The following is a 22,040-nucleotide window of genomic DNA, read 5'->3' on the forward strand; positions in this document are numbered from 1 at the left end:
ACCTAAATGACCTATGGCAAGTCATTTAATCTGTTTGCCTCAAGTTTCCTCATTTGTAAAATAGGGAAAATAATAGCACACACTTCCCTGAGTTGTTGTGAAGCTCAAATGAGATAATTGTGAAGAGCGTGACACACAGTAAATGCTATATAGATTATTTTATATATACATACATACATACATACATATATACTGTAACATATATGAAGCAATCAATAAGCACTTGGTAAAAAATATACCGTACAAGACACTAATGATAAATTCTCAGTACATAAACAAAAAGTGAAATGGACCCTACCTTCAAGGGTAGGGGAGAGAGGAAGAAGACAGACAGGAAAGAGAGGAAGGTAAAAATGCAAGTACATGGAATATATATATATATGTATGTATGTATGTATAATTAATACAAGATATTTTGGGGAGAGGAAGAAACAATAGCTTCAGGGGACATGGAGAACAGGAAATGCCTCATAAGACAGCTGGAGCCGAGCCTGAAGGAAACAAGATTTTATATAGTTAAGGTGAGAAAGCTGTGCATTTTTAGGCATAGGGGACAAAGGGTACAGAGCCATGGATATAGGATATATTGAAGTGCTATTTATCTTGACCAGTCTTATCATACTCATCTTGAAACAATCTAAATATGTCTCTCAGAAAACATTTTGAAGTATTAATAGAAATGGTACGTTCAAAGGATTATTCATGAAAACAAATGACAAAACTTCTAGAAAGGAGGGAGAGTAAACTGCAGTATGAATGTAAAAAGAAAAGTGAAGTGGAAAGGATTTTTTCCCAACTGACATTAAATGATGAGGTCCTAGGGAATTAGGTAGGATTTGGCAAAGAAAACCTGGAAGTATTGATAAAATTACTCACTAAAGCAAGCAGGGAAGGGCCCTGATGGGGATCAGCTCAATCTTACAAGCCCACCCTGTGTGGTCTTCTGTAACCCATCTTTGTGTACCCAATCAGAAAGCCAAATTATGTCAAATTTCAGCAGTTGAATTTCCCCTGTAAATCTGTCCATGGCTTATACCATCTTTGCTGAATCCCTTTTGGGTTAGCCCACCACTGTGTTCTGCCTCAAAGTGTCTTTCTCCTCACCCTTTCTCTCCCTCTCCCATACCTCATTGTGTCTAATTATATGCTCTTCCAAATTTTAACCTCTTCTAAATGAACCTACCTTTTGCCAAAGAGAATGGCTATTATGAATCCTTCACACAACCAAACTCCAACATTTGGTGCCAATTGCTTTCTTCAATCTCATCCTTAGGTATCTGTATATCAATCTCAATATTTGGTGTGCCTACATCAATCTCATCATTTGGTGATGAATCTCAAATACATTTTTAAGTTTGGAGAATTTAGAACTGGGAGAGATCTTTGAATTTATGATATAAATTTATTACAGAAAAGATGTTAATCCCTCATTTTACAGATAAAGAAATTGAGGTAAAGAGATTAAGTGACTTATTGTGTATTTAATTTATATTTTAATATATTTAACATCTACTGGTCATCCTGCCATCTAGGGGAGGGGGTGGGGGGGTAAGAGGTAAAAAATTGGAACAAGAGGTTTGGCAATTGTTAATGCTGTAAAGTTACCCATGCATATATCCTGTAAATAAAAGGCTATTAAATAAAAAAATAAAAATAAATAAATAACTAAATAAACCTATCAAGACACACACACACAAAAAAAAAAGAGGTTAAGTGACTTTTCCAAGGTCACATAGAGGAGGTAGTGGACAGGACCTGAATCCAGATCTGTAAGCTTAATTGGTATTCTCACTATCATGTTTGGTGAAATTTTCTCATATGCAATTGGAGGAAACTGGGCTAGATAATCTATAAGAAAGCTTCTTAAACTGTGCATCATTATCCCAAATATGGTTGAGTAATTGAATGTGAGGTTTGCAAATTATGATTTATTATCAATAAATGTTTGATTTGTGTAGACCTACTTTATATATCTATAAGCCCCAGTCACATAAAAATTTCTTTGGTGAAAAAAGAGTGTAAAAAATTTTTTAAAAGCCCCGTTTTCTAAGACCTCTTTCAGAGCTAATTATATATATAAATATAATTATATTACCCATGAATTTTAAAAGTTCTATATACATAAATATTACCTATGAATTTTAAAGGTTCAAGTTCCTCACTATAAGGACATCTATACATGAATTTCTTGTGTTCTCCCCCATCATCTCAGATCACCTTCCTGGCTACTGAAATTTCTGAAGCTTCTGCCAAATTTACTCCTCTAGAATATGTCAGAAACCAAGCCAAATAAATTAAAAGAAAAATTGGAGTTTTAACAAGAAACAGACTAATGAAGTTTGAAGACTGTGCCAGATATTTACATGTCCAGTTTTTCTTCCTGCATCTTAATCGTGGGTTTAAATTAAGATGGTTCCTTTATTTCATGAGAACTATCCTAAATATCTTCCTCAGTAGTGTTCTCTATCAGGACCAGAGTTCTATTCCTTAGCATTTATTTTACAAGCTTGAGATCAAAATGAGCTAAATCAGTCTACAACCTTAAATGCTATGTAATGTTAACCAATATTCCCAACTTTACTACTTTTTTCATAATTATTGGCACATCATAACCTTTCAGAGCCTGTGTCCTTAATCTGAAAAGTTTGCTTTGGATACTTCCAAAGTCTCTTCCTGATCCCTCTGACATCCTGCAATTAGTCTATGGGATCCTAATCTTCAGGTTACAATAGTAATAGCTAATATTTATATAGGGTTTATTATTATTTAACAGGTACAAAACTAAACATATTATAGTTATGTCATTTAATCCTCACAATCCTAGAAGGTGAGTCCTGTTATTATTCCCAATTTACCTATGAGGAAACTGAGGCAGAGATTAAGTGATTTAGCCAAAATCATCTGGCTGGTATCTCAGATGGGATTTGTACTGAGCTCCTCCTGACTCCATGTACAGTACTCTCTCCACTGAGCCACTTTATCTACTTCAGTTATTGTCTACCTCTCCAGATTTTATCTCTCCACTGTTTCCCAACAGTCCTTTATGTGTTGCCTTCTTCTAGTGAACAAAGACTATAGATTACTTATTATTTGTTTCCCTAGAGCTTAAAGTTCCAGGAACATGCAAAACACTTGATATTTACCCTAGTTGTTTCTGATCTATCACTGTTTGGTGAATAAGCAAAGGGATGGTTATAAGAGTAAAAAAATGCAACTACTACAAAATTTGTGAAAATAGCTGTCTTCTCAGTAGTCCCATATTACAGCTGAAAAAAGACTGAACTTGGGAGTCAAATTCTGTCCTATCACTATTTCTATGACCTTGGGCAAGTCACTTTACCCATCTGAAAAATGAGGGGAATTGGATTAGGGAGCTCCCAAAGTCCTTTCCAGCTCTAAATCCTGTAGCAGCAGGAAGAAAGCAACCAAATTGAAACTCTACCCTTCCAAGGCAGAAAACTGGAAAAAATGTTTAAATCCAAGGTCTCTGATAAAAACCTCATTTCTGAAATTTAGAATTAACTCAAATTATAATACAAGCTATTTTCCAATTGATAAATTGTCAAAGGATGTGAACAATTTTCAGATGAAGAAATTGAAACCATCCCTTTGCTTATTCACCAAACAGTGATAGATCAGAAACAGATAAGGTAAATATCAAGTGTTTCACTTGTTCCTGGCTTTAAGCTCTAGAGAGAGAAAAATGCTCTAAGTCACTATTGATTTAGAGAAATGCAAATTAAGACAACTCTTGAGGTATCATTACACACCTCCCAGATTGGCTAAGATGACAGGAAAAGATAAATGTTGAAGGGGATGTGGGAAAACTGGGACGCTAATATACATCATTAGTGGAGTTGTAAAATAATCCAACAATTCTAGAGAGTAATTTGGAACTATGCCCAAAGGGCTATCAAACTGTACATACCCTTTGATCCAGCAGGGTTTCTACTAAGTCTGAATCCCAAAGAGGTTATAAAAAAGGGAAAATGATATACATGTGCAACAATGTAACAGCCCTTTGTGTAATGGAAATTGAGAGGCTGTCCATCAGTTGGAGAATGGCTGAATAAGTTATGATATATGAATGTAATGGAATATTATTGTTCTGTAAGAAATGACCAGCAGGATGATTTCAGAGAGGCCTGGAGGGACTTACATGAATTGATGCTGAGTGAAATGAGCAAAACCATTGTATTGAAGGTTGTATCCAGCAACAAGATTAGGTGATGATCAACTCTGATGGATATGGCTCTTTTCGATAATGAGGCGATTCAGATCAATACTTGTAATAGCCATCTGCCTCCAGAAAGAGGACTATTGGGCCTGAATGTGGATTACAACATAGTATTTTCACTTTTTTGTCGTTTGCTTGCTTTTTTTCTTTTTAATGTAAACTTCCTTTGTGCAACATGATAAATGTGGAAATAGTTAGAAGAATTGCACCTATTTAACCTATATTGATGACTTGCTGTCTAGGGGAAGGGGTGGGAGGAAGGAAAATTTGAACACAAGGTTTTTGCGAGGGTGAATGCTGACTCTGCACGCATTTGGAAAATAAAAAGCTATTAAAAAAAAAAAAATAGAACTATACTCTTCCAACCAGCAGCAACGCAGACGTGCGCCGGTAGCCACTAAAGGCGCCAACCCCGCCGGCGCATCCCCGCTTCAGAGCTGGCCCTGGTCTCAGTCCGTTCTCAGCACACACTCCATCACCTGGTTCCAAGAACTCAGATTGCGCAGTGGCCACGTCATCATCGACCAGGGCTCCGAAGAGCCGCCTCAATCTCCCCTCCCCCCCATGCCCTCCCCAGAACAGAGTGACCTCCCCGGGGGAACGGCCCAGGAGGGCGCTCCCTCCCAGCCGGCGCCGGAGCGTGCCCCTCCTCCCAGCCGGCGCCGGAGCGTGCCCTGCCCCGCCCCCACCGCTCAGCGCCTACCAGCCGCCGAGACTCCCATCCACTGCCACAGTAGTTTCATAATCATGTCAGGCTCCCACACCTAACCCTCCCCCCGCCGGGGAGCCTGATCATATAAGGAAAATACGGTGGGTTCACTTGGGAGCCGCTCGGGGTGGCTCAGGCGCTTCCTCCCTCCCTTTCTAGATACCTACAAAACCCTCTCACTCTTCGAAACCGCCGCAACCCCTAACCGGAAGTCGTCATCCTTGCCCGCCGCTCCCGGAAGAAAGGCGGGCTTCTCAGCCAATCGCACCCCCTGCCTCTGGGCCCACCAATCACACTTGCCTGTGGACCGCTCGCCCCGCCCTACCCCTCCCCTCTTCTCAAAATATTTCGACCTTTGCTTCCGGAATTGTTCCTTTACATGTGCTTTAGATCAAAGCTTCTTAAAACTAAGGATTAGGTTGTGGAATTATGATTTGTTATCAGTAAATGTTTAATTTATATATCTATTTTATATACCTATATATCCAGGGTTGTGTAAAAAGGGGCCTCCAATGGGAAAACTTTTAAGAAGCCTCTCTAGACAGACAGGTAATGGACATGATATAGTCAGGTAAACAGATAAGATATAAACACATACATAACATATACCACAAGTGTAATATATGCACGTTAGTTAGCTATGTCAATTTCTTTGTATTCAAGTGTATATTAAAAAAACATACTTTGTAACTACTATTCGTTGCTAAGCAAAACAAATGGCCAAACTGTACATGCACAATTTGTGGTCTTATCTGACATTTAGAGACCATATATCATTTTTCTTCTATGAAGAAAGTAGCAGGTTCATCAGACTCTTAGGTGTAGTGGTTAGTCTTTGATTAGAATGATTGAATTCTAAGATAATTTGAAAAGCAGTCCCTATATGTGTATGTTTTATGTAATATATACATATTACATATGTACACACACATTAATATAATAACTATATTGGGGGGGGGGGCGTTCAGTCCTAACAGGACAGGTGTTTTCTTGGCAAAGATACTGAAGCAATTTTGAAGTTTCCTGTTCTAGCTCATTTTCCAGATAAAGAAACTGAGGCAAACAGGGTTAAGCGACACGTCCAGGATCGTGCAGTTTTAGTTAAGTGTTTAGGCCATCAGAAAGATGTCTCCCGAGTCCGGTGCTCTATCCACTGCATCACTTAGCTGCCTCCATACATACATATATATATATAGAAGAGACATTATCAGACAATGAAAAAAATTTAAAAGGAAACACTGAGAAGGAGAGAGGGTAAAAAGTCAGGGAAAGGCCAGGTCCAACAGCCCTGGCGCTGCGGATTTCCTGCCGGTGGGTGCCCGGGAAGGCGACAGAGAGGAGGGGCAGAGGCGAGAGAAAAGTTAGACTCCCGCTCAGGCGTGGGAGAAGGCGTGGGAGAACGCCCGGGACAAGGCTGAGAGCGCCCGCAGCTTCGGGTAGCGAGAGGAGGAGCAGCCGCGCCGGGAGCCCGAGTGGGAGGAGAATGTAGGTGAAAGGGGAATCGAGGGGGGCAGGGCCCAAACCCAAGCCTAACTACAAAGTGCGGGGATCCTGGGCCTGTTTTGCAGTCCTCAGAAGCGATCAGACAGACTCCGGCCGTGGAAGAAGCATCCATCCTGTCCGACCAGCCATGTCCCTGCTCAGAGGTAAGCTCCCGGCGGAGAAGCGAAGCGAGGAAGCCCGTGCGCGTTATCCCTTTGTGCCTTCCGCCGCCCCCGGGACCGCAGCACGCCGAGCCAGCCCCCTGCGGCCCCAGTTCCGACGGACTTTGAAGGGCCCGGGGGCCGGAGACGCGGAAGCCCCTACCCACAGCTGATCTTGACAGATCGATTCTCCCCTTCAGATTTAGGGCGACTTGTGTATTACAGCCTAAGCCCAGTCCCGATGAGCGAGCTTTTGTGTTCTGGACACAAGCGGGGCTCTGACATTGGCCCCTGTGCACTTCGAAACCCCCTACCTTCTTTAACTTAACATGAGTAATACCTGCCTCTCTGGGACTGTCCCAAGAGAGAGAATGCTCTATATAAATGTGCGTTTGTTATCGTTGGGAAGGAGAGGGATTAAAGAGCGAAGATTAGTAGATTCTTAGGAAAAGCCCTTACTGTAAAAAGCTAACTTTTTGAGCATTGTAGGATATGCAGATTGGTTGTTTATTACAAGATTACAGACCAGCTTTGTCTTGTGTGGGCTTCCGTATTAATAAGAGGATTTTGCAGTGTTTAGGAGTTGAAGTAGTGTCTTATACTCCTCCGTGACCCCATTTGGGATTTTCTTTCAAAAATATTGAAGTCATTTATTTCTCCAGCTCATTTTATTGATGACGAAGTGAGGCCAGCAGGTTTAAGTGACTTCCACTGGGTCTTTCAGCTAGTGTCAGAGGTCGGATTTGAAGTCAGGAAATTGAGACTTTCTGACTCCAGGCCTGTCATTGGCCACCTAGCTTTCCCAATAAGTAAATTATAAAAGGATATTCAGCAGTGCCTATCCAGCATTTTTGAGTGAAAATATCCCATAATAGTGCAGTTAAGATTTTTCCCTTCTAAAGTAATTTTAAATGTATCTTTTGCTCTTAATGAATAATAATGCAAATCAGCATTTGCAAATAGATTTATTTTTGGCTTGTGTCCTGGGCCTATTTAAGTCTTGTGGAATTGGTTGCCCAGTGAGATAGCATTCTTCAAAAATATATGTGCAGAAGGCACTCAGCTCAAGCTGCTTTATGTCCTGGCCAAAAGAGGAGACCTAAGGATGTTTCTGAGCTTTAAATTAGTAACTTCTACCTAGATAGCAACCTTTCTTGATCCAAACATAGATGGGCAAAGGTTACATGTGATTGTTGCTATACCCCTTATGCCTCCACTGGCATTATTATGGTCATAGAAACAGAGATTCAAGTAATGAAATGAGATTCTTTTTTTTTTTCCAATTACACATAAAAACGCTTTTTTAACATTGGATTGTTTTTTTTTTTTAATTTGTGTTCCAAATTCTTTTTCTCCCGTCTTCCCTACTTATGTCCCCAAGATGGAAAAAAATTAGATATAAATTATACATGTGCAGTCATGCAAAACATTTCCATAATGAAATATGATTCTGAGATGAGACAAGATGTTTCTCAACACTTTCCAGACCTTAGGAAATATTCATTTGTTCAGCTTTCATTTGCCTCCACTCTACTATCCTAGTATACCTATCTTGTATTTGTATTTGTATTCCCATTACTCAGCATGGTGGTAGGCACCTAATAGGTGCTTAATAAATGCTTATTGATTAATTGATTGACTTTAAGAGATGTAGCCCAATCTCTATCTCTAGTTTTTAAGGTAACTGGGGGTCTAGTAGAAGGCCAGGTAATATCCAGTTCCTCTAGCTTCCATGCCATTGAGAGAAATGAATATTAATAACCAATGATTCAGGGACATCCAGAGTTCCCCCTTTTTCCAAAGTCCTCAATTAAAGCTTGATTTCTGAAGAACAGGATTAATGGTGGCAAATATGATTAACATTCCCCTCAGTCTTGTTCATACCCCCATCCAACCTTACAAAGAATTTAATCCAAGGTGAGGTTCCTGGCCTACTGTTTCTGCTCAAGCTTGGATGGGGGCCCTAAACTCTTTGATTAAGATTGTTCAAGGCCGAACAACTCAGAAGTAAATGACTTAATCTAAATTACATTCCCCTCCCCCCAGTCCCTGCTTAGAATAAATCCAACGCTTATTGTAATAGTCATTCTCTTTAATTTTAACCAATCAGAGTTGATTGCTACCCTCAGGACCACCCTTTCTCCCAAGGGCGATTAAACTGTGAGCCCAAGGCTGTGATTGGCCTTTGGCATTAATTAATATCTTTCATCCATCTATTAATAAAATGCTAGCATTATTAATAAAATGATTATCCAGAAATCACATCTCTCACACTTTTTAAATGTTCTATATAGCATATATTGTGAATTACATAGATTCAGTAAAAATATATGACAGTACGTTTCCTCAGTAAAGCTATATAGAAACTTCTCAGGCAAAATATTCAGAAAGTCTAAATTCTTATTGTATTTCAATGAAAATAACTTTTAAAGAATAGATTTTGACTGATTAGTATTTCAAATGAACAATGTATAATGTATATAATTAATATATAAGATATTACATATTACATATAATTATATGTTATATTATATATTATTACATATATGTAATATTATATAATATATTATATATAATTAATGTATATAATTAACAAGCTATAGCACCTTAAATCTGCAAAGTACTTTGTAATATTATCTCTTTTATTCCCAAAATAACCCTGTGAGGTAGATACTGCAAAAATTTATTGCCATCATTTGACAAATACAGAAACTGACAGATCACTTGATTTAATCATGGTCATACAGGATGTATAGAAGGCCTATCTAATTCTTAATTTCAGAAATATATCTTCTGAGGAGTGGCACCCTATAAATCACAATACTGTAGATTTACTGTACATTGTGAATACTTCTGGCTAGAGTTTGTGCAACTAAAATTTAAAATATAAATATCCTTGGATTTGGCAAATCACTTAACTGTTTCATCTTCAACATCTTTAAAATGAAGGGTTTGAATTAAAGTTTTCTTCCTATTCTTATTTTATTCATATGTAAAAGCACCATCTCCAGGAATACCGCCAAAGATAGACTAACAGTTAACTGATTATTATAACCGAAATTGCATGGCATGGTGGTTAATTTTGGTAGGTTAGCAGTTAGAGAAAATCCACCCAAGGTTTTGCCCAGCTATTACTCTCATTATCCTATTAATTACTACTTTACTATTCTTAATCATTACTTGTGTTCTCTTTAGCTTTCATTCTACTTCTTTTTTACTTTTAGGAATTTCTGTATTATCTCTCAAGCAGTCAATAGAAATGGTCAGCTAATTACTAAAGTTCTTATTGGAAATTGTATGAGATAGGAAATATTTTTTAACCTGCTGGGGTGGTGCATTTTGGGGTTTTTTTTAATCCCTAGAGTAAATGACAAAGATCACTTAGTCACTTATAACTAAAAGAGAAAGAAGTTCTTCTGTTTTTTGTGTCATGGATCCTTTTGATTATCTGGTAAACCCTATGAACTCAGAATAATGATCTTAAATGCAGAGGATTACAAAGGAAATTATATTCAAAAAGGCATAATTTTTTTTCACATAAAAATTACTGGATCACCTGGAATCTGTCCAGGGAACATGGAACCCAAATTAAGAATTCTGACCTGAACTAGATTAATTTATTTGAGCTCCTTAAGCTTGAATAAGCAATTTATGCCTAGCTATTGATTCAGTTCATTTACTCATTATCAAACACCATATTTAATTTTCCCATCTTTAAAAAGGTATCAAAATGTTATCAAAATTGGCTTTTAACATTTAAAAAATTGCTGACTCCTTCTCTAGAAAATCTGTCTCTGCAGCTAAATAGGAAAGAAAGAACAGGGCTCAAAAATAATAAGAATGTTGGCATTCAGAGCCCCTTCCCTCAGAATTATGCAAGGGCTTGCTCTTTCTCACCAGGATTCTGTATGTGGAACTGATATTTGAAAAGCCCTTCTTATTCCTGCTGTCATTTCAGTATTTGCAGATCCTTGCCTTCCATGAATTAATTTAGGTAATATTGTCATTTTTATTATATTAGCTTAGCCAATCCATGAGCACTTGATATTTTTCCAGTTGATTTGATCTGACTTTATTTGTGTGGAAAGTGTTTTGTAATTGTGTTAATATAGTTCCTGACATTGCCTTGGCAGGTAGACTCCCAAATATTTTATATTATCTACAGTGATTTTAAATGGAATTTCTCTTTTGCTGAACTTTATAAGTAATATATAAGAATGCTGATGATTTATGTGGATTTATTGTGTATCCTGCAACTTTGCTAAAGTTGTAGATTATTTCTAATAGCTTTTTGAGTAGATTCTCTGGGGTTCTCTAAGTATATTATCATATCATCTGCAAAAAGTAATAATTTGGTTTCCTCGATTACCTACTCTAAATCTCTTTAATTTCTTTTTCTTCTCTTATTTCCAAAGTTAACATTTCTAATACAATATTGAATAGTAATGGTAATAGTGGGCAACCTTGTTTCACCCCCATCTTATTGGGAATGGTTCCAGTTTGTCTCCATTACATAAGATGCTTGCTGATGGTTTTAAATAGATGCTATTTATTAAGCACTTATTATGTGCCAGGAATTGTGCTAAGTGTTTTACAGATATTATCAGACTTGATTTTCACAACAGCCTTCTGAGGTAGGTACTGTTATCTCCATTTTACAAGTAAAAAAAAAAAAAAAATGGAGGCAAGAAGCATTTAAAGGTCCCATATCTTTGAATTCAGGTTTTCTTAACAAGCCCAATATTCTATCTTCCCCTTGATCTTTTCCTTAGTGAAAGTGTCCCCTATGTTGTTATTTTTCATTCCTGTTTTTTGTCCCAACTTGGGTATTTGTGATGACTGATCAGTCTTGATCAACTCTTTGTGACCCCACAAGGAGTTTTCTTGGACAAGGTGCTGAAATGGTTTACCATTGTTTTTTCCAGTTCATTTTACAGTTGAAGAAATTCTAGGCAAATAGTTTGTCAGTTGTCCAGGGTCACACTGATCCTGAAAACAGATTTAAACACTGCCTATCTGCCCTAGAGCAAGCAGTAGGCTTTATCTAAACTTTGACTCTTCCCCCCACCCCCAGCATACTATTTGATAAAGGTATTTAGGTTGAAATGCTGAGAGGAATTTTTCTAGTTAAAGCATTGTTCATTAGAAAGTGGATTGTGTGTTGCCCCAGAGGAAACATTTAGAACCAATAGTGGAAAGTAGATATCGGTAGATTTTTGAGTCACTTTAAAAAACTTAGATGGAGAACATTTACAACCCATGAAATAGGTCATTCTGTTCTTTCTGCTTAAAACATACCACGCTGATATTTGAGGAATAAATACATACTTACTGATTGATAGACTTGTGGTATCATGTATTTTGAGGTTGGAAAAAAAATTGCTTTTCTGAAAACAGACCTGTGAGTAAGTATTACAAATACCACTATCCCATTTTACAGATGAGAAAATATCTTACAGGGAGTATAGATTCAGTATTCTACCCAACTCCCCCTGCTTAAGTTAACAAGCATTTATTTATTCAGCACCTACCAACTGAACAAGGCTTGTGGATGGCTTGAGCATTGATTCCCCACTCCTCCCTCACTTATTTTATAGCTGAAGAAATAAAGGTCCTGAGAGGAGAAGGCAATTGCCCAAAGTCCCTAATCTGCTTGACTACAGGTCCAGGATTTAAATTTAAGATTTTCTTGCCTCTAACTCTTGACCAGGATCTGATCCATAAGATTCTTAACCCAGTACTCTTAGCTCCCTGTGTTTGTTGCTGTTGATTGCATGTCTATATATAGGTGAAATAACTAGGTGAAAAGGCACTCCTCTTGGTCTTGAACTTCCATTCTCCAGTGAAGGGCTTTGATCCATATGAAGAAAGATACTTAAATGAAGGTGAAAGTTCATAGGCTAATCTAAAATCATTAATCATTTTCTTCTGGTGGTTCTAGGTGTATACATAGTTGCTGCTAAGCGAACGCCCTTCGGGACCTTTGGAGGTTTACTGAAGGATTTCACAGCAACTGACCTGGCTGAACTGGCTGCCAAGGCTACCCTGTCTGCTGGCAAAGTTTCTCCAGAAATTATTGACAGTGTGATCGTAGGCAATGTCTCACAGGTTAGTAGGGCAGAAGGGAAGTATGCTCATTCTGCTTTTTGAATAGAACTCTTGCATCTATGAATTGGATTTTTCTGAACAAATGAATAATAATGAAAGAACTTTGAAATTTGAAATGCAATACAGCTCTTGATTCTAACTGTGCAATTTAAAGAAGGAGTAATGCTGTTTGCCCTTCATAATCTAGAACAGATATAATCTGCAAATATTTGTTTTGGAATATTTCCAAAAAGTTTCTGCTTTCCTAATTTGTATTTAGCTAAAGCTAATGTTAAGGTTAATTTGTATGCACCAAATGGGGATTTCTTGGTAATGCCTTTTTATATTCCTTACAGATACCTAGCAAGGGTCCATTTTATATACCAGGATTACTCAGTAAATATCTAAAGGAAAGTAAAGACTGCTAACAATCTATGGTTTAATCAATGACTATCCATTTGGTAGATCTATTAGAATTGACCACTTTCCCACTCATTTATATGTTCGTAGATAAAGAGCTGTGACTTTTTCTTTTGAAGTTCTCTCCTGTGGAATGCAAAGTGCTTTCCTTAAATCATTTTGATATTTCTGTCTCCCAATCTTACCCCCTTTATTTATTTGTGGCACATTTAATTACCTATGACTTAAGTTAGCCTTGAAGTGAATTTAATAAAGATGGAATATCAGCCTTTTCTTTTGGGAAACTTGAATTTTTGTGCCATGATAAAGATAGAGCAGGGTTGAATTTTTATTTCAAATTTTTGGGAGACTTTTTTAAGTTTTAAAACTTGACACCTATGTTATTTGCTATGTTATTATCCTTGCTCGTTCCTGCTCTGTCTTGGTTGTCAGAAGCAAATAAGCTAAGTTTGATTACCTGAATTATTTTTCAGATATTCAGGAAAAATAAAAAAAAACAACTCAGGAATAATTAATTAAATATGGGCCCTGAGATAGAAGGACTGAGTTAGGAATGGATTAAATTGTTAGTTGTAAAGAGGCTAAGATTAATTGTCTCAATTATTACTCAGATACTCAGACACTGCTAGTATGTTTCAGAGGATGCTATGATGATTTTCTTTCTGGCAAAAAAATAGGTCAACGTCAAGGGTTCTGAGTTTTTGACCTGTCTTCTGACATTAAATAGCTATATTACTTGGTCATGCCATTTATTTCTTAGATGATCATCTAAGATTCCTTCCAGCTCTGATTTTATTTTCCTCCAATACAATGGAATAAAATATTTAAAGAATAAAGTTGATAATAGAATGTGGAATTTTCCCTTTCCCAAATAATGATGACATATAAGAACATATATATATATATATATACTTAGAGATGTGATTAGAAAGTTGCCAGAGCAGCTGTTTTCTTCAGATCTCTTCAGCTTCTCCAATCATAGAAAAGGGACTTACCTTTAGATAATGAATAACTAAGGGTAAATCTACAAAAAGATGGAAACACTGCAGGAGATTTAAAATCCCATGAAATAATACTGGAGAATATTAAATAAATTTAAATATTTCATTTTAAAATATATTTAAAAATACATTTAAATACTCATAAATACTCATGCATATTTACATATATGTAAATACTCATACATACTTATCTCTGTACCCCCAACCCATAAAACAGATTATAGTCAATATGAACAGCCTAACAGACTTGTACTTAGGGTCTGGCTGTAATGGTCCCTACTCAATCCTTCCATGACAGTCACTCAGCTTGAACCCCACCCCCACTATGCTCTACTCACAAGTAAGCAATAGGAAGTGAGTAGTAGCAGAAGACAGGGGATGTGTGTGATACCAGTTAGAAAGGAAAGAGTTTTTAGGACCTAAGGGAAAAGGGAAGATCAGTCCTATTTCCTATAGTTTATTTCAAATAGGAACTTGGATCAGTCCCTCCCATCCCAAAAGTTAAGAGGCTAAAGATATTCATCCTTAAAAGATTCTATATAACATGGGAAGGTGAGTGTTGGAGGCAAGAAATCAGATAAAAAAATCTGGGCTGCAAGTAAGAAACTTTAAAAACAAGTTTCAATTCACAGTTCTAATTCACAAGCAAGCAAACCAACAGAGATGCTCATAAAGATAAAAGAAATAAAATGATTTAAAATGCTAGCAGAGGCCAGATCAAAACCAATAAGTATTGTACTTTTAAGGAAAATTAACCAAAATTCCCTGATCAAAAAGAACATCCTGAACACTATCCAAAGATCACAGAACAACAGCAGGAAATTGCAGAAAGAGTCAGAAGAAAAATGAAAATTTCCAAAAGATATGAAAGAAATTGTCAGACATCAGAGCTCATCAGTACACAATTTAAAAAGATATCACGCAACATCTAATTTAGAATATATGATAGTTTCATCAAAGAAGTAGAGACTGACAAGGAAAATAGCATTTGAAACATAAAAATACAGAAGCAGAAGAAAATTTAGCAAAGGAGAAAAAAAGTGATAAAAGAATATATGAATTCTTTACAAATCAGAATAACTGTCCTTGAAGACAATGTACAGAGATAACTTAAGAACTATAGACTTACCAGAAGAACAATACAAATAAAAAAACTTGAATACTATAGTGCAGGAAGTAATACAAGAAAGCTGCCAAGAACTCATGGATATAGAAAACAAAGTTATTACTACCAAAGAAAACTATATGTGAAACTCCAAGGCATAAGGGATTCTAGTCCAGGTGGTATGACTCAAATCCTTTGTTCTTTCCACAGCAGACTGCATTCTTTCTCTTTTGTTAAGTACTTCATTTTCATTTTGTTTGTTCCTTATATTTTATACTTTACTAGATGGACATATGAGACCATCAGTATTATTTCTGTGCTTTTCAATTAATTTCTCTTATGAATTCCTGAGTATCTTCTTTACTATTCTTTATATTTCCCTATTCCATTGTTCTTCTTAAAGGCATCTTAAGGCATGGTGTGGAATAACAGAAACTTTTCATCAGTACCATCTCAGCCAGGTGTTTATTTCTTGTATCTTCCTTTACCTTCCTTTCACAGATCTAGAGTGACAGGGACTTTGGACCTATGTAGTTTAACACCATCATTTCATATTTGCTAAATTGCATGTGAGTACTCAAGTTCATCTTACATCATCTACTGATCACAGAGCATGTTGCAAAGATAGTAAGCAGGGCAGGTATGGAGAGTAGAGTTTGTCCCATTAGGTTTGATTCATCCTCTCCTACCTAAGGACCAAAAGGAATCACATGTACCCTCATGACTTCAATTCATTTTCTCTGGCTTTCTCATTTCCCACCACTATAGGTACCCAATATTAACCAAACAATTCATGAGGGAAAGAAAAAAAAACAGAGAAAGGAAGGGAAGAGAGTTAGTTCCTAAATTGTGCAGAACACTGATAACTGGGTCTTGGAGATACAAGTGCAATTTATTCAGGGAAAGAGACCACATTTACATAATTATCTAAGACCCAAAGCCACTCTTTATTGGATAAATGCAGAGGACATGAAAAAAAAAGTGGCTTCTCAAAAAGAAATGCAAACTATTAGCAACCATAAAAAGTTTGCTCTAAAGTATTAATAATAAGAGAAATGCACATCAAAACAATTCCAAGATTCTACTTCATACCCATTGAATTGGCAATAATGATAAGAGATCACAATAGGTTGTAGAAAGATATATACCTAAAATAGTTTGATAGAACTATAAATTGATCTATCCATTCTGAAAAGCACTTTGAAATTATTCTAAGAAAATGATTAAACTGTACATAGGTTTGACCTAAAAATCCTATTGATAGCCATATACTCTAAGGAGGTGTCAAAGATAAAAGGGAAACTCACCAAAATACTTAGAGCAATATTTGGTGGGAGGTAATAATGAAGAACTGGAAACAAAATATTCTTAGTTTTTGAAGAATGGCTTTGTAAATAGTGGCATGTGGATGAAATGCAAAATTACTTCACTTTAAGAAATGATGCCTACATACAAACAAAGAAACAAACATTTGTTTTTGTATATTCTTTGTTAAAAGGGATCGCTTTTAGGAAAGAGAAAAGGATACTTTGGGAAATGAAGATGGTATAAAAACAAAAGATTAGATAAGATTATGAAAATTCTTTTACATTTATAGCTATTAAACACTAATCTAAACTCTACTAATCTTTGAGTAGCATGGAATCTTCTCAAGAAAGCCCTAGGCAATACATTATTTGAATTTGATATGACTATTCTTTCTGTTTTTGTGATTCATTTCTTTTAAAAAATTTTTGTCTTGCCCTTTATAAATATATTATACAAGTTACGCTGCTGACTAACCCATTTTTATAAGCTCTTTTGAGTTGTGATTCTTAATTTTATTAACCCTCATTAGAAATTTTGCTTAAGCCCTGAATTCAAATTATTCACCCCAAGTAAGAGGGCTTCTGTCATACATTCCCTTTACTCTGTCCTGGGTCTTTGTTCTTCATTCATCATATCATTTAAAATACATTTTGGACTTCAGTATAGCTAGTCTCAGTAGAAAAGACATAAATGCAGTGTGTACCTTGTCCTGACCACTTTGAGTGTTGTTAAAGATATTGGTCTTATAAAGTTACTGATAATAATATGTTTTAAGCAAAAGTTTAATTTTATATAATTAAGTCTTTGCTTTATGACAGTAATTCACCAAATCAAAGATAGTTAGAACTGAATAGGACCTGAGAAAGTTCATCTAGTTTCAACCCTTTCCTTTAGCAGGTTTTCCTTTAACAGATTTAAAATGTATTGATATTAAAATTTATTTTGGATACAACTTTTCAGGAACATATTCAGGGGGCATCTTATACATATGATGCTTAATCTAGGACCTATTTTCTATCTCATGTAGATAGTCAATGTTTACATTGGTTATATTCTTGTTCTCACTCTCTCCCACTTTGCAGAGGACAAATTCATTTTTACCTCTCCCCCATCTTTCAGAGTTCATCAGATGCTATATACTTGGCGAGACATGTTGGTTTACGTGTGGGAGTCCCTCAGGCAACCCCAGCTCTCACTCTGAATAGACTTTGTGGCTCTGGCTTCCAATCTATCATCAGTGGATGTCAGGTATGGAAATATTTTATATTTGATTTTGTGGAAGGATTGGAATTACCTTAGGGGTAGATATTTACCTCATCAATAAATGTAACACTACAGCTTTTACATTTTTACTGTGATCAATAGAATTCCAGAATAAAAGTAAATAGGTGCTATGGCACAAAAAATACTAAATCTGGTATAAGAAGACCTAAGTTTTCTTTTGTCACTGTCTTGATCTCTGATCCTAGATATGTTCTTTAACCTCTTCTGCTCATGTAATAATAGCTCCTGCCTCTTAAAAGTTGGCATGAGGATAAAATGAGATGATTCTTGTGAAGTGCTTTGCAGATCTTAATGTGCTATGTAAATGTTAGCTCTTGTTATTAAATCTACCTAGATCTACTCAGGGAGTCAGCATCATGTGTAAGACCACAATATGTGTTTTCTGGAAAAATATACAAATGTTGAAAGATTTGAGGGAGGGAAAGAGTTTGTCAGGAAAATAAACAGCTTCTGCATTTTTGTGAGTTATTTCTAGAAAAAATGAATAGAGGTAGAGAGAGGTGACCCTAAAAATGAGGGAATAATAAGAAAACCTGTACTGTGACAGAGAATAAGTTTTAAAAATAGAATTTTTAAAAAGAATGTTAAAAAACAAAAATAAAAAAGATTGCATGTGTAAAATGAATATGATTGCCTTCTCAGTGGTTGGGGAAGAGGTGAGGAGAGGGGGAGAGAATTTGGAATTCAAAATGTTTTTATAATGAATTTTAAAAGAAAAGTAGGAGATAAGAGATGTTACAATATGGGAGGAATGCTAGGGCAGCTTAAAAGGATGTCAAAGTTAAAGGTGGTGGAATGTTTTATTTTAGGCTGAATGCAGTAGTGAGTCAGCAAAATCATCAGTAGGTTGCAAAGCCAAGATTTAAACTCAGATGCTCCATTGCCTTTAATAAAGTCATTTGCCATAATAATGTTTAATAAAGTCACTTGTCTCTTTTTTTGTCTTTTATATCCACCACTTAGCACATTTGCTCAGCATGTAGTTGGTGCTTAATAAATGCTTATTGACTAACAATGAGTTCAGAGATTTCAGAAGTGACTTTTAAATTATTAGAAGTCATTCCACTGAACCACTTTAATTGGGATTCTTAAGTTTTCAAGGCTATTTCGTTATAAACATAAAACAGAAATATTTCACTGGAAAACTTTTTTACAGGAAATTTGTGTCAAAGATGCTGAAGTGGTACTATGTGGGGGAACAGAAAGTATGAGCCAAGCTCCCTACTGTGTCAGAAACATACGCTTTGGAACCAGGTTGGGAACAGACTTGAAGGTTGGGATCATGTTGGATTTTTATTATTACTGCCATTTTGTTGCTATACTTTTGTTTTGTGGGAGTTTTTAGGGGGAAAGAGAAAGGAAGGAAGATGGCAAAATGGATAATAAGGGAAAATGGGGGAGCTGAATCAGTAGGAGATGTGCCTTTTGTGAATCGAGTAGTCTTTCTTGCAGAGACCCTCAGTCCTATCATAACCACATATAATAGTAATAAAACACAATACTAACTGTATTGCTTAAAAGTTCTGTCTTCATACCATACATAACTTGTAAGTTCCAAGATCTCACAAAGAAGTTAGGATAAATGTCTTTCTCTCCAGATTGACAAAAAAATACTAGCAAAATAGTTATTGTGTTTTATCAGGTTTGCTAGAAAGAAATGTATTTGTGTTTTTCAAATACTGCAATATAATCTACTGCCATTATTGGCTATTTTGAAAGGGCTTGATGCTAAGAAATTGTACTTTTATATTTGTGCTTGTTTATTTATATTTTTTCCTAAAATATCAAAGAACCTAATTTAAATAGTAATTCTAATAAATATGTTTTTACAAATACAATTTGCTTTTTTTAATTTTAGAAGCTATGAAAACAAGTTAATTTTGAATGAATTATTGCATATTATTTTTACAAAATCTGCTTTAACATGTTTTTTACTTACTAATGTCTTTGGTAGCTGGAAGACACTTTGTGGACAGCATTGACTGATCAACATATTAAAACCCCCATGGCAATTACTGCTGAGAATCTTGCTGCAAAACATAAAATAAGCAGAGAAACCTGTGATAAATATGCTTTACAGTCACAACAGAGGTGGAAAGCTGGTCAGTGAAATTAATTGATAAAAAATTTTTCTAGAATTTCTAACATTTGTTATTTTTAATCAAAATGTTAACTAAACACTAAATTACTACATTATAATTATATATTTAATCATTTATTTCAAGTAACATTTTGAGATTTAGTGTTTACTGTTATATCGTCTTTTGAATTGTATTAGCTGATTAGATGAGGTACTTGTTGACTAGTGAATTGAGCTGGACGTTTTTCTTAGTTAGAGGCTTACTATCACTATATGTAGTCATGTCTTTCGCATCCAATATGGTCATGGAGTTTAGTTAAGGTTATACAAAATGTATCCTCTCCATACAATAATCTGGTTCTCCATGAAGAGGATAATAATATAGCAATGCTTTGTTTTGCTTTTTAATTGTATTTTGTTTTTCCAAATACATACAAAGATAATTCATTCACCTTTGCAAAATCTTGTGTTTCAAAATATTCTCCCGCTTTTCCTCTCACTTTTCTCCCCAAAACAGCAAGCAATCGGATATAGGTTAAATATGTGCAATTCTTCTAAACATATTTCTATATTCCTTATGCTGCACAAGAAAAATCAGATCAAATGGGAAAAAGACATGAGAAAGGGGGAAAAATTAAAAAGTGAAAATAATTTGCTTTGATCTACATTCAGTCACCACAGTTCTCTCTCTGGATGGGAATGGCCCTTTCTATCCCAAGTCTATTGGAATTGCCTTGAATCACCTCATTGGTGAAAATCATCACCTAATCTTATTACTGTGTACAGTGTTTTGTATAGATAGCAATGTCTTTATCAAAATGATTATGAAATTTTTAAAAAAGCTTGCCAGCAAGAAAAGAAGAGATTATGAGAATGAACTTGTGATGTCAACAAGTTGAAAAACCAGGGTGAATTATGAATGGCTGGGAAATTCCATCTACGAGATTGTGGAGGTGTCATAAATATCAGCCTGTCATCCTGGCTTAACTTACTTACATTTCATGTTGAGCTAATGTGCTTTCCCCAATGAATTTAAATTCCTAGAAGGAGAATGATCTTTTCTTATTTCTTCTGTTTTCTCCTCAGTGCTTATCTGCATGCTGCATATTCTTTAAATAAATATTTGTGGAATTCAGTAATAGTTTCTCAAACTGGTTTTTAAACTTCTGAAAGAATGAAGCAAGATAATTTTTCCAATGTACCATCCTTATTTTTAAATAGGCCAGTTTTTGTTTATAGGCTTTATTTTATAGAGAAATAGTATGGCAGAGAGACTTTATTTTACAGTTCTGGAAACAAGACCCAGAGACTTGAAGTGACTCACCAAAAGATGAATGGGTGAGCAAATGAATGAATGAATGGACAAATGAATGAATAAAAAAGCATCTGTGTAATGCTTAGATGGAAATGGAAATAGTAAGTAGTACATCCAGGAGCCCAGAAGTTCTTTCATTTCAAATCCAATGCTTTTTTCATCATACCTACCAGCCTCTCCATTAAAGTAAGATCTCCTGAGGTTGAGTCAGACAGAAGCTCTGGATTTGAGAACTATGTCTATGGCCAAAACACATAAATGTTCTGAGATTTTCATATGTAAAATTGGAATCATATTGGCATCATTGATCTCATGAGTTTTTTGAGGAAAGCTCTTTACAAACCAGAAAATGCTATATAAATGTGAGTTATTGATTTAAAATCCTAGAATTTAGAATGTCAAGTTAATTTTAGACTTCATCTGGTCCAATTTCCCCAGTGATTCCAACAGATGGGCCTTTGGATGACTAGGTCCGGTAAAAAGACATTCATGGACTCATGAGATCATTTGTAATTTAAAGACTTCAAATAGCTAAAATAATAATAATAATAATAATATTAACTCCTTGTAAATTCTGCCCTTGAGCTCTTTACTTGTTCTTTGTGATTTAAGAAAAAAGTTTGGTTTTCCTTCTCTATGGTGGATTTAAAAATATTTGAAGAGGGCTATCATATCTTAGTTCTCTCTAAGCTAACTACACTGAATTCCTTTGACCATTCTTCATAGGAAGTTTTCAAGACTTCACCATAATAAAGACATTATGTTTCTTTTATTAATACAGCCTGAGAAATCCTTGAGCATTTTTAGTATGCGTGTACAATGTTGGTTTATAATTAACTTTTTATTAAGGA

At 35.7% G+C, this 22,040-nt stretch overlaps 1 protein-coding gene and 1 non-coding gene across 2 annotated transcripts in view; one reads left to right on the top strand and one right to left on the bottom strand.

The window, feature by feature from the left end:
* Positions 1–4,681: 4,681 nt before the first annotated feature.
* LOC116420919 lies at positions 4,682–4,764 on the bottom strand. The gene has a single exon (XR_004231350.1).
* Positions 4,765–6,347: 1,583 nt separating this feature from the next.
* The window catches only part of ACAA2 (acetyl-CoA acyltransferase 2), a 31,014-nt gene continuing 15,321 nt past the window's right edge, over positions 6,348–22,040 (top strand). The window contains exons 1-5 of the mRNA XM_003759542.4: positions 6,348–6,592; positions 12,531–12,697; positions 17,630–17,758; positions 18,951–19,067; positions 19,749–19,896. Of these exons, the coding sequence (XP_003759590.1) occupies positions 6,577–6,592; positions 12,531–12,697; positions 17,630–17,758; positions 18,951–19,067; positions 19,749–19,896 (577 nt within the window). The 5' untranslated portion in view covers positions 6,348–6,576. The remainder of the gene's footprint in view (positions 6,593–12,530; positions 12,698–17,629; positions 17,759–18,950; positions 19,068–19,748; positions 19,897–22,040) is intronic.

This window comes from Sarcophilus harrisii, chromosome 1 (genome assembly GCF_902635505.1).
Source record: "Sarcophilus harrisii chromosome 1, mSarHar1.11, whole genome shotgun sequence".
Classification (NCBI taxonomy): Eukaryota; Metazoa; Chordata; class Mammalia; order Dasyuromorphia; family Dasyuridae; genus Sarcophilus; species Sarcophilus harrisii.